At 45.5% G+C, this 15150-nt stretch overlaps 1 protein-coding gene across 1 annotated transcript in view; it reads right to left on the bottom strand.

Moving 5' to 3' along the window:
• The window catches only part of NRG1 (neuregulin 1), a 1021360-nt gene extending 1009049 nt beyond the window's left edge, over positions 1 to 12311 (bottom strand). The window contains exon 1 of the mRNA XM_073798677.1: positions 11585 to 12311. Within this exon, the coding sequence (XP_073654778.1) occupies positions 11585 to 12311 (727 nt within the window). The remainder of the gene's footprint in view (positions 1 to 11584) is intronic.
• Positions 12312 to 15150: the final 2839 nt, after the last annotated feature.

The raw sequence follows: 15150 nt of genomic DNA, 5'->3' as shown, positions 1-15150 counted from the left end.
CAGAAATAAACTATTGAATTTGCACTGTAATATATTTGGGGTACCATTTGTTACAGCAGTTGGCCTACCCTAACTAGTACATCTACTATGAGAAAGGCAATGTTCAAAAGGGACAAATTCCCTTAAGTAAGATTCAGTCTTTGTCAGTATTTCTATTAAAAACAGCATGTATTCCTTTTCCTTATTAAAAGGAATCTATAATCACTATAGAAATTCTAGAAATACACATGAAATTCCTAAAATCAATCATTCTAATGCCTAACTAACATTTTGTTATATAGATTTCCAGGCTTTTATTTCTCTTTAGATTGACAGATGGATATAAATAGATAGATAATAGTAAAAGCAATTATACCATCTGCACTATATTTTTTCACTTGACAATACACTATGAATGTATCTATACGTCATTATACTTTCTTCTACAACAAGATTCTTAAAGACAACACAATCCATTATATAGCCATACAGTTTTATGTAACCGTCCTCCCACTGAAGGACATAGTCTGGTACAACGGGTAGCAAAGGCACAGAAAGTAGATAGAGAAGCAGACCGTTCTGGGGAAGAACGAACTGTAGGTGTAAATGTAAACATCCCTCCAGCCACTTGGCACGTGGGGAGCCATGCCATCAGTGTAGCACAGGGTTCCAGGTAGGAGAAGAAATTGGATAAGAACACTTGGATAAAAGGTGGATGCCTTCTAAGCCATTCTAAGGAGTTCAGATTTTATCCTGATGGCAGCTGAAGAGGTTTAAGCAAGGGTATATAGTACCATCTTTTCTGCTTTGGAAAGATCATTAGCAATAGTTCAGAGAATGAATTTAAGACGAGGAGAATCCCTAAGCAAAGGTAAGAGGCTGTTCCAATAAGGCTGAGAACTGCTACAGAAACAGTGGAGTTGGGGTAGAAGGGAGGGGTCTGAGATGTGTTAAGGAGGTAGAATCAATGGGATCTGGTCACCAAATGGATATGGGGCAGAAGCAGAGGTTTCCGGTTGGGCTAACTAGGAAGACACTGATGCTACCATATGGTGAGGAGTTAACTAAGCTCTTATGAGCACTTACTACTCTATGTGGCATAGAATAAGCTGTCACTCCAGGAAGCCACTGGTAGTAACAGCAGTGACTGTAATAGGAGTCGCGATATCAGTTTCATCATTAGTATCCAGGTGTCCAGACGGACTGCCAGGGGACATGATGAGATCCTGTTCAATGTGTTTACCGTGAAGTGTCTGTAGGACATTTGGGTGAGTTATCTGGTAAGTGCTTGAATATACTGATCTGGAGCCAGAAAATAGGGCCTGGGCTAGAGATATGGACCTAGGAGCCATGGTTTCTAAGCACCATTAGATCTGCTGGAATAGCTGAACTCATCAGAGGCAAAGGAAGGAGCAAAACAAAACTAGACATGATGCAGTTGAGTCGTGCCCGGCCCGTGTGGCACTGCCAACGCCTCTTCATGCAGTGATTTAAAAAGATCCAATTATTTCTCATCTGACAACTTGCTTCTGTATTGCTCCTTCTACTCACAAAGGGACTAAAATCTATCATCTTCTGGCCCCAACCATAAATATCATAAGCTGAGAAAGGTCTTTTAACCCAATTCTGCATGAAGGTGGGAACTCTCTCCCCACCATCATCAGAACTGGTACCATCTGGCTGGAAACCAGGATTTCCCTATTCTCTGCGCTGGTCTCGTCCATTTCCACAACAGCACTAATGATTAAAAACCTAAAACAGTGTCAGACTTACACTGTTAAAAATAGATAAATTAAAATTCATAGTAAAGCACTTCGAATCTTCTTTGTCATTTTATGAAACAAATGACTGAACTTTTTGCTTTAAAAGTTTACAGTTGTAAATTAATATATTAATCATACTTTATAGCTTCAAAGACAGTGTCTGCTTTTTGAAAAGACGATGCTCGTGAACACAAATAACTACTCTTTGACGGTGTAATAAAATGACCCAAAAGGCAAGGGAGGCGAAAAGCTTTGGAGGAAAAGGGGAGACGCTTTTTCACTCTACTTAAGCTGTCACTCCTCTTTCGGAGTGTCCAAAAGTTTCACAATTGTTTTTCCATGACTCTTCTCCACAGAACAAGACTAAAATGAGGAGAGAGGGAAAGAAAAGCTCCTCGGGCAGTAGTAGAAGGGGTTTGCATGTTGGGTCATTTCTGAGATGAGAACCAGATGCAGACTGAATGGACCATGGAAAGCTCTTTACTTCCACCTTCTCATGCTGCATATTAGGGAACTGAGGCCCAAAGAGGTAAAGTTACTCACCCCAAACCACCCAGGTACTAAACTACAAAGCTAGAAGTGGAAAGGAGTTCTCCTGACTCTAAGGCTGGGGCACTTTTCACTTGTGAATAAGCTGAGGACACCCCAAGTGTCTGGCTACAAGGATACTGTGGTCTCCCAGGTGAGGCAAGACATTCACAGCTAGAAAAACTGTTAAACACATCAGTTTTTAAAAACCAAAGCTAACATAAGGGAAATTTGAAATGCATCACGTATAAAGTATGGAGTAAAACATACTTTATATGGTGCTCTGTATTCAAAGGCTAGAGTGAGTATTTCTGGCAGGATCGTTATTAGGACTGTCGTGGAAGCAGTAGGATATAGCTGTCCCTTGAAGGAGACATAGAATTTCTGTGGACAGAAATAAGGGAAGAAGCAGACCCAGGCAGAGGAAGTGGCATATGTAAAAACTAGAGGATTAGGGATTCCCTGGCGGTGCAGTGGTTAAGAGTCCGCCTGCCGATGCAGGGGACACGGGTTCGTGCCCCGGTCCGGGAAGATCCCACATGCCGCGGAGCAGCTGGGCCCGTGAGCCATGGCCACTGAGCCTGCGCATCTGGAGCCTGTGCTCCACAACGGGAGAGGCCGCAGCAGTGAGAGGCCCGTGTACCGCAAAAAAAAAAACACAAAAAACTAGAGGATTAGGAAAGTACATGGCCCGTTCATGAAGCAGCCCGGATAAAATCGTTCACATAGTACAAGTGACAAAGATTAGGCTCGGTTTGGATTAAGGAGGACCCTGAACGTCAGGGTCTAGATGTAACTATGATGCATCCATTGAAAGTTTGAGCAGAAAAAGAGGTCTCATAAAAGTAGCATTTTAGAGCGATTCGTCCTCCAGTGCAGGGTTTAACGAAAGTCAGTTTGCAGCAACGGACAGAACAAAGGCAGGGAAATTATAAAAAAGGAAACTTAATGAATAAATAAAAATTAAAAGATGCTGACACTAATCCAGGTATGATAAGGTGTCTCTCTGGACCATGTTGAGAGCAATATGAATAGTGACTAGAGGCTAACTTTAACCTTTAAACCTTTTATTGGTTTTTATTAAGCTATTATCTATTGTAATTTCGTTATTTGGTGGCTTCAGATTCAGGAGCCTAAATGCTGGGTAAATTAAGAGTTGGACAGATGAACACCTCTGTTTCTGGGAACTTTTGTTTATTAATGACAGTGTAATTAGAAGCACTAACTTTGAATAGAAAACAACAACAATACAAAAACTGCTCATCACCACTTCACACCCATCAGGATGCCTATCATCAAACCAATAGAAAATAATACACATTGGCGGGAACGTGAAGACATTGGAACCCTTGTGCGTTGCCGGCGGGAATGTAAAATGGTACAGCTACTGTGGAAAACAGCATGGCAGTTCTTCCAAAAATTAAACATCAAATTACCATATGATCCAGCAATTCCACTTCTGGATATGTATCCAGAAGAATTGAAAGCAGGGTCTCGAACAGATATTTGTACACCCATGTTCATAGCAGCATTATTGACAACAGCCAAAAGGTAGAAACAACCCAAGTGTCCACTGACAGATAAACAATGTGGTACATACATGCAATGGAATATTATTCAGCCTTCAAACGGAATGAAATTCTGACACATGCTACAACATAGGTGAGTCTCAAATTCATTATGCCGAGGGAAATAGCCAGTAACAAAAAGGCAAATACTGTGTGGTTCCACTAAAATGAGGTAAAACACAGTCAAATTATGGAGACAAATCAGAACGGTAGTCGCCAGGGGCTGGAGTAGAGCGAATAGGGAATTCTTGTTTAATTGGTTTGGAGTTTCAGTTTGGGAAGATGAAAAACTTTTGGAGATCGATGGTGGTGATGGTGGCATGTGAATACTTCATGCCACTGAACTGCAACTTAGAAATAACTTAAATGGTGACTTTTATGTTATTACAACTTGGGGGAAAAACACACTCACCAGAATAAGACTGTGGTCCAAAAATGCTTGACTTTCTAATAAAATTCCCACTGCAATGAAAGAAAAGTTGCCACGATTTCTGAGGAAAAGATGTGAGCCATCTCAGTGGATGGGAATGAGGACCTCGGAGGAAAGAGTATCTCAGAGGTGTCCAGACTTGCAAAGAAATAGAGAGCCGGGGAAATTTCAAAGCTGTGGTCCTTGTGTGCTGATGGCATGACAATGAACTCTTGAGTGGAACATCTCCATCCAGGCAGCCACCGAAGGGCCTCCACTGTCAGAATCACCTCCAGAGGACCAAGTCTAATGACCAATTTTACCTGAAACAACGACAGCTACCCTTCTCCTCCTCAGTAGACAGAACCTCCTCTCCAGGTCTGCACTGAGTTGCAGCCAGGATGCTCCCTGCGGTAGAAGAAAATGCCACCACCGCATCTGCTGCTTCACAGATGACACATCGCCCGTGGTGTCCCCAAGGCCGACCAAAAAAGTGGAGGAAAAGGATCTCATTGTTCACCAGAGCCCACATGGACAGGCGCCGTCCCACCTACATTCTAACCAAGAGCTGACTAGATGTTCACGACAAAGGAAAGAAAAAGTGAAAAGTAAGTCATCCAAAATCTTTTCTTATTACTTCTGAGGGATACAAGCAGTCTTTTCCATCCTCAGTTACAAGAACTGCACTTACAGGGCTGACGTGGTGAAACACCTTGGGGGAGATCAGGGAGAACACAGAATTCCTGAGAGCTGAGATCTAGTACCCAAAACAAAATTGGTTGGGATGATTTGGTAATGGGTCTGCTCAAAACAGTGGCAGGGATCCATTGACAATCGAAAACCCCTTTTGTGCTTGGAAGTCTTTACAACACAGGGAATTCTGTTCCCCAGCTGGGGCTATAGAGTACACAGAATACAGAATACTAAAATCCAGGAATAAGTTATGAAAAAAACAAATTTTAGGAAATTAAATAACCTTTCTTGGAAGCCCAAAGGTTGATCCAGAGGAGGAAATGGTGTCCTGACAGGATGTGGTTCTAAATGCTACTTCCTACAAAGAGGCTAGTTCACCAAATTAGAGAGCTGAAGAGAAAGAATCAGAGGTTTTGTTTGTTTTCTCCAAAATTCAGCCTAGAACAGTGATTGCCACCATCCAACAAGCATCCAGGATGCTTCATTCATTTATTCATTTGATTATTTAACACGTATTTAACCCACACGGGTCAGGCAACATGTGTCTATCACAGAGGGAAAAAAAGACACAAACTCAACGAGTAATAGTTATAACCCAGTGGTCTTAGAAAGCCCCTCAATTTTTTAGCTTCTTTTGCCTTAACAGCAATTCGCAGACTAGAGACAAATGTTTGGGACAACAGTATTACTGCTGTGACTTTCCTAATGCAGCAAAGCAGAGAGGGCTTCACCTCTCTGATCATGACCCCTCCATGCCCCGGGCTCACGGGTGTGCCCACCACCAAGACCCTAGGGCTCACATCAGGCATGTTCCCTTGTGCTGGGCTCTGTTCAGCTCACACTTGGTGGCACAGCAGAGCGAAAGAAGTAATTCCCTCCCCTAGGCTCTGGGCATGACCTCCGAAACCTGGCCCCCAGCTCCAGAAGCAGGCAGCACTCGGAGCTGTGCTCTTCTAGTCCCCAGCACACTGACTGGGGCAGATCTCCAAAGCCGGGCTTTGTAGCGGGGAAGCCCCTGAAATAGAGATGCAATGCGGGTTACCATCTATGTCTTCATGGGAGGAACAAAGAGCCTATCAGGAACTGAAAGACACCTATTGTAAATTCACATCTTTTTTTTTTTTTTTTTTTGCACCGTGCAGCTTGCAGGATTCTCAGTTCCCTGAGCAGGGATTGAACCCAGGCCCTGACAGTGAAAGCCCAGAATCCTAACCACTAGGCCACCAGGGAACTCCCAACATTCACGTCTTGTGATCTAGGACCTCCGTATTCTGACACACTTAGACCCAGACAGCGGAATTCCAAGGTGTCAAGAGAAGACTTGTCAGTGTGACGATGAGCAAGCATCAATACATCCTTTGCTCTCTTGAAGACTCAGATCCACTGATGGGCCCCATCGTTTACCTAAAGCTTTACCCTGCAGTGTCCTCACAAAGGAAATAGAGATGAAGGGAAGACACAGCTGAAGCCTGAGTTAGGAACTGATACCTCTGTCTCCCCTGTACCATCCAAGCTGTGAGTAAACTTTTTGTTTTTTTAGTTATTAAAAAAAAAAAAAAAAAAACAGGATATAAATTGGGCTAGGTCCTGATGGGGAGAATCAAGGTTAGGATACAGTTTCTCAGGAAACTATTTTCCAAAGGGAAAAATATCCTGGTTCTCTGGAAGACTAAAAAAATAATGTCAATTACCACTTAGGCATCTCTTTCTAGGATGGCTGGGTGGCAAGTCTATGTTGGGGGGGACTATTTCCTAACATTCAGATCTATGCCAAGCAGAGATTCGTCAACCCATTTTAAGCTTTCAACTTCACCAAAATTTCTTTTTTTTTAAATCTTCTTCGACCTGTACGGATCATTTGCAGATGGAGAGTCAGGAGACAAGCCTTCAGAAACAGGCTTAACTCAAGCCCATCACCGCCCTAAACAATATGAAAACACAGTAATACGAAATACAGCCTCTCAACTAGCACTTAATAAGACTTAGGTCTGAATTGTGTAAATGTGCAAATAATTCAACTTTACATTTTAAAATGTGACAGGCTGTATCACTAATCAGCTGTTCAAGTATTAGAAAGTGACTGAAATTTGGGACAGGGGCTAGGTCATACGTTCTTTCATAATGTTACTTTCATTTTAACTTAAATTTCATGATAACGTAACAGCCCAGAGTAAAATGTGCACGCGTAAATTTAGAGCATTCATATTTGAATGGAAAACTGTCTACAAAGTAAGGACATTAAAGATTCGTTTCTCACTTTCTTATGAAAACTTTGACGAAAACATGTTGTTACACTATTGTTTTTGGTAACAAATTGCATGAGTCCATAAGAGCCCTAATTATTTTTTTAACCTTTTGTTTTCTTTACAAACTTTTTTCATTATATACTTTCAATGACTGTAATAATACATGAATCCCTACCACTGTTTCTCATTATATACTTTGTTTTCATTATCATTCATTTATATAAGGCTAATCAAGATACCCATTCAATCAGAATTACCTATACACATAATGTTTCCACATCATTTGAGCATATCAAAAACAACCAAACAAAAAAACCTAAGTATTGCTAAGTACTGAGGGCAGATGAGAGTTTCAAGATCTTTGGACACCTGGCCAGTTCATCACTTGTCACTGAAATTTAAAAATAGGTTTTAAAAGATGTTATGTTTATAATTAAGAAAAAAATAACAGGAAGAAAATGGGCATCGAAGCAAAGGAGATTTCCTGAACAATGAATAGATTGCATTTGACAAGGGCAATAACCCGCCCAATCACGTCTTTTGCTCTCATTTGCTATAAATATACAGGCCAGCGGAAGCACAGCCCATTGTTTTGACCCTCAGGGCTGTTTAAGCTTCCTGGTCTTACCTAATACATTAAGACATATGGTAAAACTTTCCCTAGATCCAGAGGATTTATAGATCTCCCACAACTTGATGAGAACGATCCCCTAGTGCCTGTAATATACTGATTCAGATATTTAAATTCACCTTTTAAAATATTTTTATTCCAAAGAGTTGTTTTCCCAAAGGACCCATCTTGGTTTCATTTTTTAAAATAAATATATATAAATACATACACGGTTTCTCTACTCAACAGAAAGAAGTGTTCTAAATACAGTACAGAATTGACAGTAAGATTTATACAGTTTAGAGAGAGCCATCACAAGCACTTGGGAAATTACATTTACACATTTATGAAAGACAAGTAGCCAAGCTGTATCTGTTCCCATTGCTCTACCCTTAATATAGCTTTTATTAAGAATAATTCTCTTCAATAGTTGGCTGGAAAATCCCTGCAGCATTTCTGTCATTTTCATAACACCATAAGGTCAGCACACTTTATGAAATAGTTATTGAGGACATGAGAAAACGAAAGACGTTGATCATAAATATCTGACAAACATGTTTGCATTATTACACATTCCAATATGATATAATATACTGAATATTTAGATTGGCTTGTAAGAACACAACTGATGTACAAATCTTGCATGGCCCAATTATAGATGTTATTCAACATCAGTATTTTTACTCCTTTTTGGGAATCAGTTACAGCCTAGTATAACCGCAATGCTTTGAAAACTAGAAGTGTAGTACATCAAACAATGATTTGTTTGAATAATGGCAATTTAATTGCACAGCAAATTATTCTCCATTCCAATAAATATAAAACCTAGAAATGTCTTAGCCTGTGTAGTGAGCAAGAGAGAAAGCAAAGACTGGGAAGAATTTAACTGTAAAGGAAGTGTAGTTCACACAAACCTCAAACATAAAGCAAACAAGCTCTGAGATTCTGTGTTGTCACCTAAAATACACTACACAGTTTTTGTTTTCAAAAGTCCATTGTTCAGAGGAGAGCTGCTTTTTATACAGACTCTACTCAGGAGTTTCTCTTAGATGGGGAGAGGGGACGGGGAGGAGAGAAAAAATAATTCAGGGAAGACTTCAAGTAGCTCAACCCTAAGGCTAATCTGTTGCACGTGTAGTTTCTACACTAGGAAGCAACTTGTAGGAAACAACACTGCAGCTGAGCAAAGGAGAGCTGGAAACTGTTGCCCTGGGTACAATATCACAAAATGACTTGGCTATATCCCCTCTCCAGCCTAGCATCAGGGCTCAGGCAGGAACAACCATCGCGCCCCCAGGGCAGCTTCGTGTGGTTAGATAAGAACCCTCTGCTCCATCACTCTCCCTGAAATCTCCTGACCAGAAGCACACAGAAGCAGCTCAACCACGACAAATCAGTCCCTATTCTCTCTGTACATTTTTTTTTGCCCAATTTGTGTTCCTTTGCCTGGTAAGTTCTGAATGGCACTGTTAAACCAGACCACACAACTGGAAGAATTCACAAGTTTTCACACACATACACACTTTTACACCCCATATTCCAAGTATGGACTTACTGAGTTTCCTTATATAAAATAGCTTATACTATTTACTTATAGCCTACAATGTCACAATAACTACTATGTTCGTAAAAATCCAAGAGAAACTTTGAGCACAATTTCAGTTAGTCTTTAGCTCAACCCATTAAAGTTTCACGCGGTATCGTAATTTAAAGTACGTAACCCTAAAATCACCAAACATACACAATAATTACACAAACCTGAAGCAGTAACTTCATGATTTCTTAATCTACTACATTACACGCAGGAGATTTCCAGTTCATTTAAAAAAACAACCCTGCTTTGTTTAGCATGCCACAACTTACAACTAGGTATTTCCTTTGACTGGCAAACAAAAAGGCAAGACTACCTTTAGTGAAGCTTTTTCGGCTTAGAAGCACGAAAATAGTATTTCTCCAGACAACATGAATTTTCCATTTCCAAGCGTCCTCTGGACACTTATAAGAAGTTTACCCCTGAAAGCTGACATCTCCTTCTAGTTAGAAGGCGTAACTAACACCATGGCTTATCTAGCAACACTCCACCCCCCATCCTAGGCATCAGTGTCAACTACGATCCCCTTTATATTAACTTCCACCATGTGCAGTAAGTGATCCACCACTCATATGGTTTGGGGTAAAAGCAAAATCCTTCCTGAACGGCATACAATAAAACACGTGAAAATGGGATGACAGCGTGGCTTAAAATGTTTTGTTTCAGATTCTCTAACAGAATAACATATGATGCAGTTCAATGGTGAGGAGCTTTTGTGTTTCCTAATAAAGACAGCTCCCAGCAGAGAGTTTCCCATGTTTTATAGTGACATCTATCAGCCAGACCCGGGGAATCCCAACATCACTCAGCTTTCTTCAGCACCACTGTTTGAGAACAGCTTCCGGCCACAGAGTGGTGCAATCTTAACAGGTCTCTGGCGCACAAAGTGCATTGTGAAAATAAGGCAATGGAGGATAAGCAATGCTCTTCCCTGACCTCAAAACCAAATCGTTAGGCATCAATTAACCGCAGGCTACAAGCATCAGAAATGCTCATCAGAAATTTAAATAACCATCACCTGATACGAATTGAAAACAGCTGACGCACTGTACATCACAGACGGACCCAGCATGGCATGGTGCTGAGTTTTGTAAAAATTCAATTAACCCAACCATCTATCAGACGGATACATCAAGACCAGGGGAAAACTATTATTCACGTTAGAATCTGTGATGTGTAATCATGTTAATTTTTGGTTTGAGAAGAAACCCCCTATGTTTTAGTGATTACATGATCATCAGGAAATTACACAAATATTTAGAACCTAGAAATTACTTTATGAATGGCATAAACGTAATGCTACTTCAGAAATGTAATCAGCTTATCAGCTGATTTCTCGGACCTGATAATACTAAGGAGACCTGGGAAGAACCCTTTGCAGTGGTAAAATCGGGAAAGGTCTTTGAAACACGATTGCTAAACTTATCTTCCGAAATTCTCCTTAAGGGCCTACACATGCGAAGCTCCATAATGACACTCATCTGTTCTGACGCCCTGACGTGCCAAAGCATACTCCAAACGAAAATACTATGAAAACAAAAATTCTTGACATGATGTCAGCAAAAAGAAAACACCCAACTTTATATACTTCTCACATACACGTTTTCACAAGGTGCAGACTGCACCTGTCTGTTCAGACAATGAGTTCGCCAAAAACTCTGCCACATCGCAAGGGGAATCGCAGTGCTCTGTCCTTTTCTTGTTGGACTCTCCATAGACACAAACCCCTGACACAAACCCCTGACCAAGTCCACACTCCGGACTCGAAGTGATGGGAAGACCTTACAGTCCTGTCCGACTCACCTTTCCTCCTTCAGAGGAAAAGCCCCACACGGCTGCCCTTAACAGCAACTCCTAACGAAAGAGTTCAAGAAGGCACGCGCAAGAAAGCAGCCGGCCCATTTCCATTCTACTTGACGAACGAAACCCCAAGGAATTAAAAAGTTTGAGGCGGCCCCAACCGAGGACCAAACTTGGGCTTTCACCAATGGCAATGCCTCGAAACCGGGACACTGGAGAAGGCGCTGCCCGTGGAATCCAATCCGCGAACCCTCCTCCTCTGAGGATCGCCCAGAGGCTTCCAAGCCCGAAACTCCACCGCTCAGACCGCGTCCGTCGAAAGCCCGGCGCCCGCCGCGCCCCGGGAGTGCGCCCTCCCCGCCCCGCCCGAGCGCGCCCCGCGAGGCGAGGAACTTACCGCACCGCTTGCACAGCACCCGGCTGACTTCCTTCTTGAGGTTCCGGCCCGTCTCGAGAGGGGGGAAGGATGCTCGGAAGGCGGCCGGCGCACGGCCGCTGCTGTTGGCATCGGGCTCCATGAAGAAGATATACCTGCTGTCCTCCTTGAGCCGCCCGCAGGAGGGGAACGCGGGGTGGCCCCAGGCGCCCAGGCGCACGGTGAGCAGCGAGTCCTTCTTCAAGCCCCCGGCTTTCACCGCCCACACCTGGTGCACCTTCACCAGATAGGGCGCCTCGTCTCCGGGCTCGGCGGCGCTGGGCGCGGGGCCCGTGGGCCACGGGTGCACGGTCCGGTTGGCGGCGGGCAGCGCTCCCGGGCCGGCGGCTGACGGCTGGCGCTCGCCTCCCCACGCCCCTGCCTCGCCCGCCGCCGCCGCCGCCGCCGCCGCCGCCTTCCTGTCGAGTGCCCCCTGCTGCCGCCGCGGCGCGTGCACCTTTCCCTCTATCACCACCGCGGCGCGCTGAGCCAGCTCCTGCACCGAGCCCACGCTGGGCGGGGACGCGTAGCACACCGAGGCCCCCGCGGGAGCCGCCTCGTTGCCGGCGGCCGCCCCCGGCGCCAGGGCCGCGGTCCACAGCAGCAGCAGCAGCGGCAGCGGCGGCGGCGGCGAGCGGGCGTCAGGGCCGGGGCGCGGGGCCCGGGGTCCGGTCCTCTCGGAGCGGCGCGGGGCGCGTCGCCATCTCATGGTGCGAGGTGCGTGCGGACTCCTGGCTGTCGGTTCGGACTCTGCCTCGCTCCCTCGCGCTGCCTCCCTTTTCCTCTCCCCTCCTCCCCCCGCACCCCTCCCCCTTACCCTCCTCCTAATTTATTTATTGGCGGGAGCTGTGGGAGAGTTGTTTACGGGAGGAGGAGGAGGAAGGGAGAGAAGAGGTGGGTGGAACCACAGAAAGGCCAAGCAGTATAAGGGCAAAAAAAAAAATGTTTTTTTAAGCAAAATAGAAAAAAAAAAAGCCGCCGCCGCGGTTGCTGGGAGTGACAGGTCCTCCCCGCGCCGCCGCCGCGCCCGAGCCCGGCTGTCGGGGCTGCCGTCACCGGAGGAGGACGTGGAGGTGCTGCTCGGCGGGGAACAGTCCTTTGTGTGAAGTGATGCTGCGGCGGCTGCTGAGGCTGCGAGCGGGCGGCGGGGCGAGCGCGCGAGGGAGAGATCCCTGGAGGCGGAGTTGCGTGCCTGGAAATCGCTGGGCGGCCGCGGCGGCAGCGCCCTGCGCCTCGCCGGCCTGTTTACCTGCGGGGCGAGCTCGGCCCGCGCCTCCCTTCCCCATGCCGATGCCCGAGCCCGGCCCGCGAGTCGGTCCTCCCGGGTCTTCCCTGGCCTGCGCGCCGCCTCCCTCTCCGTCGCCCCGATTGCTGCACTGGGAGGCCGGGCGGCGACCAGGCTGAAGTCTGAGGGGGCTGCGGAGATTTCCCGGGGTCTGAGAGGTGACGCTTCTTTGACCGGGGACCTGTTAGCCGGCGCAGGAAGGGAGCACGCGGGATTTCCGGGGCCTCGTGGCAGAAAAGTTTTGGGTGAACTGGTTACCGGAGAGACCAAAGGGAGCAACACGTTCGCAGGAGAAAGGCTGCAATTAGAACAACTTTCTATCTCGCTCGCTCCCCTGCTAACGCGCACACACACGGAGCTCTTCAGGTTTGCTGCCTCTTCCACGGCTCCCCTCGTGGGACGCTTCAGGCTTGATTACCCTTGCCTTTTCTGCTGTGGAAATTCCCCGTTCGCCGTGATTTTCTGACCTTTGGGGTACTGCTGATCTGAGCATTGCTTGAATAAAATAGTGGCTCAATAAGGCCATTTGGTATAAAGTTTCTGGCGCTTCGTCAACTACTCCGCTTTTAAAAAAAAAAAAAAACTGAATGAAACGAAGGACGCCTCCGTGCCTGCTGGTACAAAGGATCCCAGGCATGAGGGGCTGTAGGTTAAATATTGTTCCATCTGAATATCACACCCGCCCCACCCTAACTCATCCCATCCCCCTCGGAACCCTCCACCGCTGTCCCGCCAAATTTAAGAAGCTGCTTTTGAAACAAGAATCTGTCATCTCCCAGGGATGTTCTGTCCCGGCAAGTACCACTCAACAGAAAGAACACATTTTTAGCATTTAAAGGAAGCTATTTCTCTTGCGCTTTTTATGGTAAAAAATAAATTCAATGATCTAATAAAATTGAGTCGAAGCTGTGTGTTATTCAATGGCCTACTAGATGCACGTTGTGAGAATTTAAGACTTTAAAAGCACTCTAGCTACATAATATCCTTTACTCTGGGATTCTGTGAAGTTGCCTCTAGCAGTTTCTTGAAAGTAAGTCACATAAACTTTAGACTTCTCTATATAAAAAGTAAAAGCAGATTGTAGGCCACAAAGATCTTTTCTTTTTTCCCCCTTGGCATAATATAGTTGGCTAGAAAACAATGCCTCACTCTCTCAAAGTACATCTTGGACAGATGGGGTACTGAAGCTCACTGTGTGTTTCAGCATGTGGGCATTCCTATTTCTTAGGGCTTGATGGTGCGCCTCAAGAGTTGTAATAGTGCAGGTCTGACTTCCAGTATATGTTCTCTTAAATGCTCATGCTCCTGATTTATTGGAAGAAAGTGGTCAGACATCCAATCCTACTGGTGGCTTCACTCTTCTTTGACCTGACCTCACACCTTTCTGACTCTCAACCTGTTTGGAGTTGCAACTCCAGCCTAGAACGCTTTCTCCCTTCCTCTCCACCTTTCAGACCTTGTATCAGCTATCTACTGCTGTATGACAAACCAGTCCAAAATTTGTTGGCCTAAAACAATATTGATTCACATAGCCCAGGATTCTGTGGATCGGTGAACTTTTTTTTTTTTTTTTTGTGGTACGCGGGCCTCTCACTGCTGTGGCCTCTTCCATTGCGGAGCACAGGCTCCAGATGCACAGGCTCGGCGGCCATGGCTCACGGGCCCAGCCGCTCCGCGGCATGTGGGATCTTCCCGGACCGGGGCACGAACCTGTGTCCCCTGCATCAGCAGGCGGACTCTCAACCACCGCGCCACCAGGGAAGCCCCTGGAGCGGCGATTTTGACTGGGCTCACTGATGGTGCTGCTGGGCGCTGACTAGTCTCAGATAGCCTCAGCTGAGACAGCTCATCTCTTAATGGATGTGGTCTCTTTCAACAGGCTTAACCTGGGCTTGTTCATGGCGGCTGGACAGGTTCCAAGAGAGTGGACAGAAGCATGCAAGGTGTCTTGAGGCCTGGCCTCAGAACTGGCACCTCACCACTGCCTGTGTTACAAGGCGAATTACAGGAGTTCTCCATGTGAGGAGCTGGAAACTTGCATTGCCAAGGGGCAGAGATTCGGGAAGAAGACCTGAGGCCATGTCTACAATCCACTACAGATAGTAAGCATCCTTTGAGGTCCACCTGCCCCCTGTAGCCTTCTTAAACACTAGACACTCAGAGTGACCCCAGCATTTGCAGCCCCCCTGCATTTGCAATCTGTCTTGTGCCTCATTTTTGAACATGTTATTTTATTGTGCCCAAGTGTTTCCGTTTGACTCCC

This window comes from Tursiops truncatus, chromosome 21, assembly GCF_011762595.2.
Source record: "Tursiops truncatus isolate mTurTru1 chromosome 21, mTurTru1.mat.Y, whole genome shotgun sequence".
Lineage (NCBI taxonomy): Eukaryota > Metazoa > Chordata > Mammalia > Artiodactyla > Delphinidae > Tursiops > Tursiops truncatus.
Note: the sequence above shows the minus strand (reverse complement) of the source record. Positions and strands in the feature narration are given on the sequence as shown.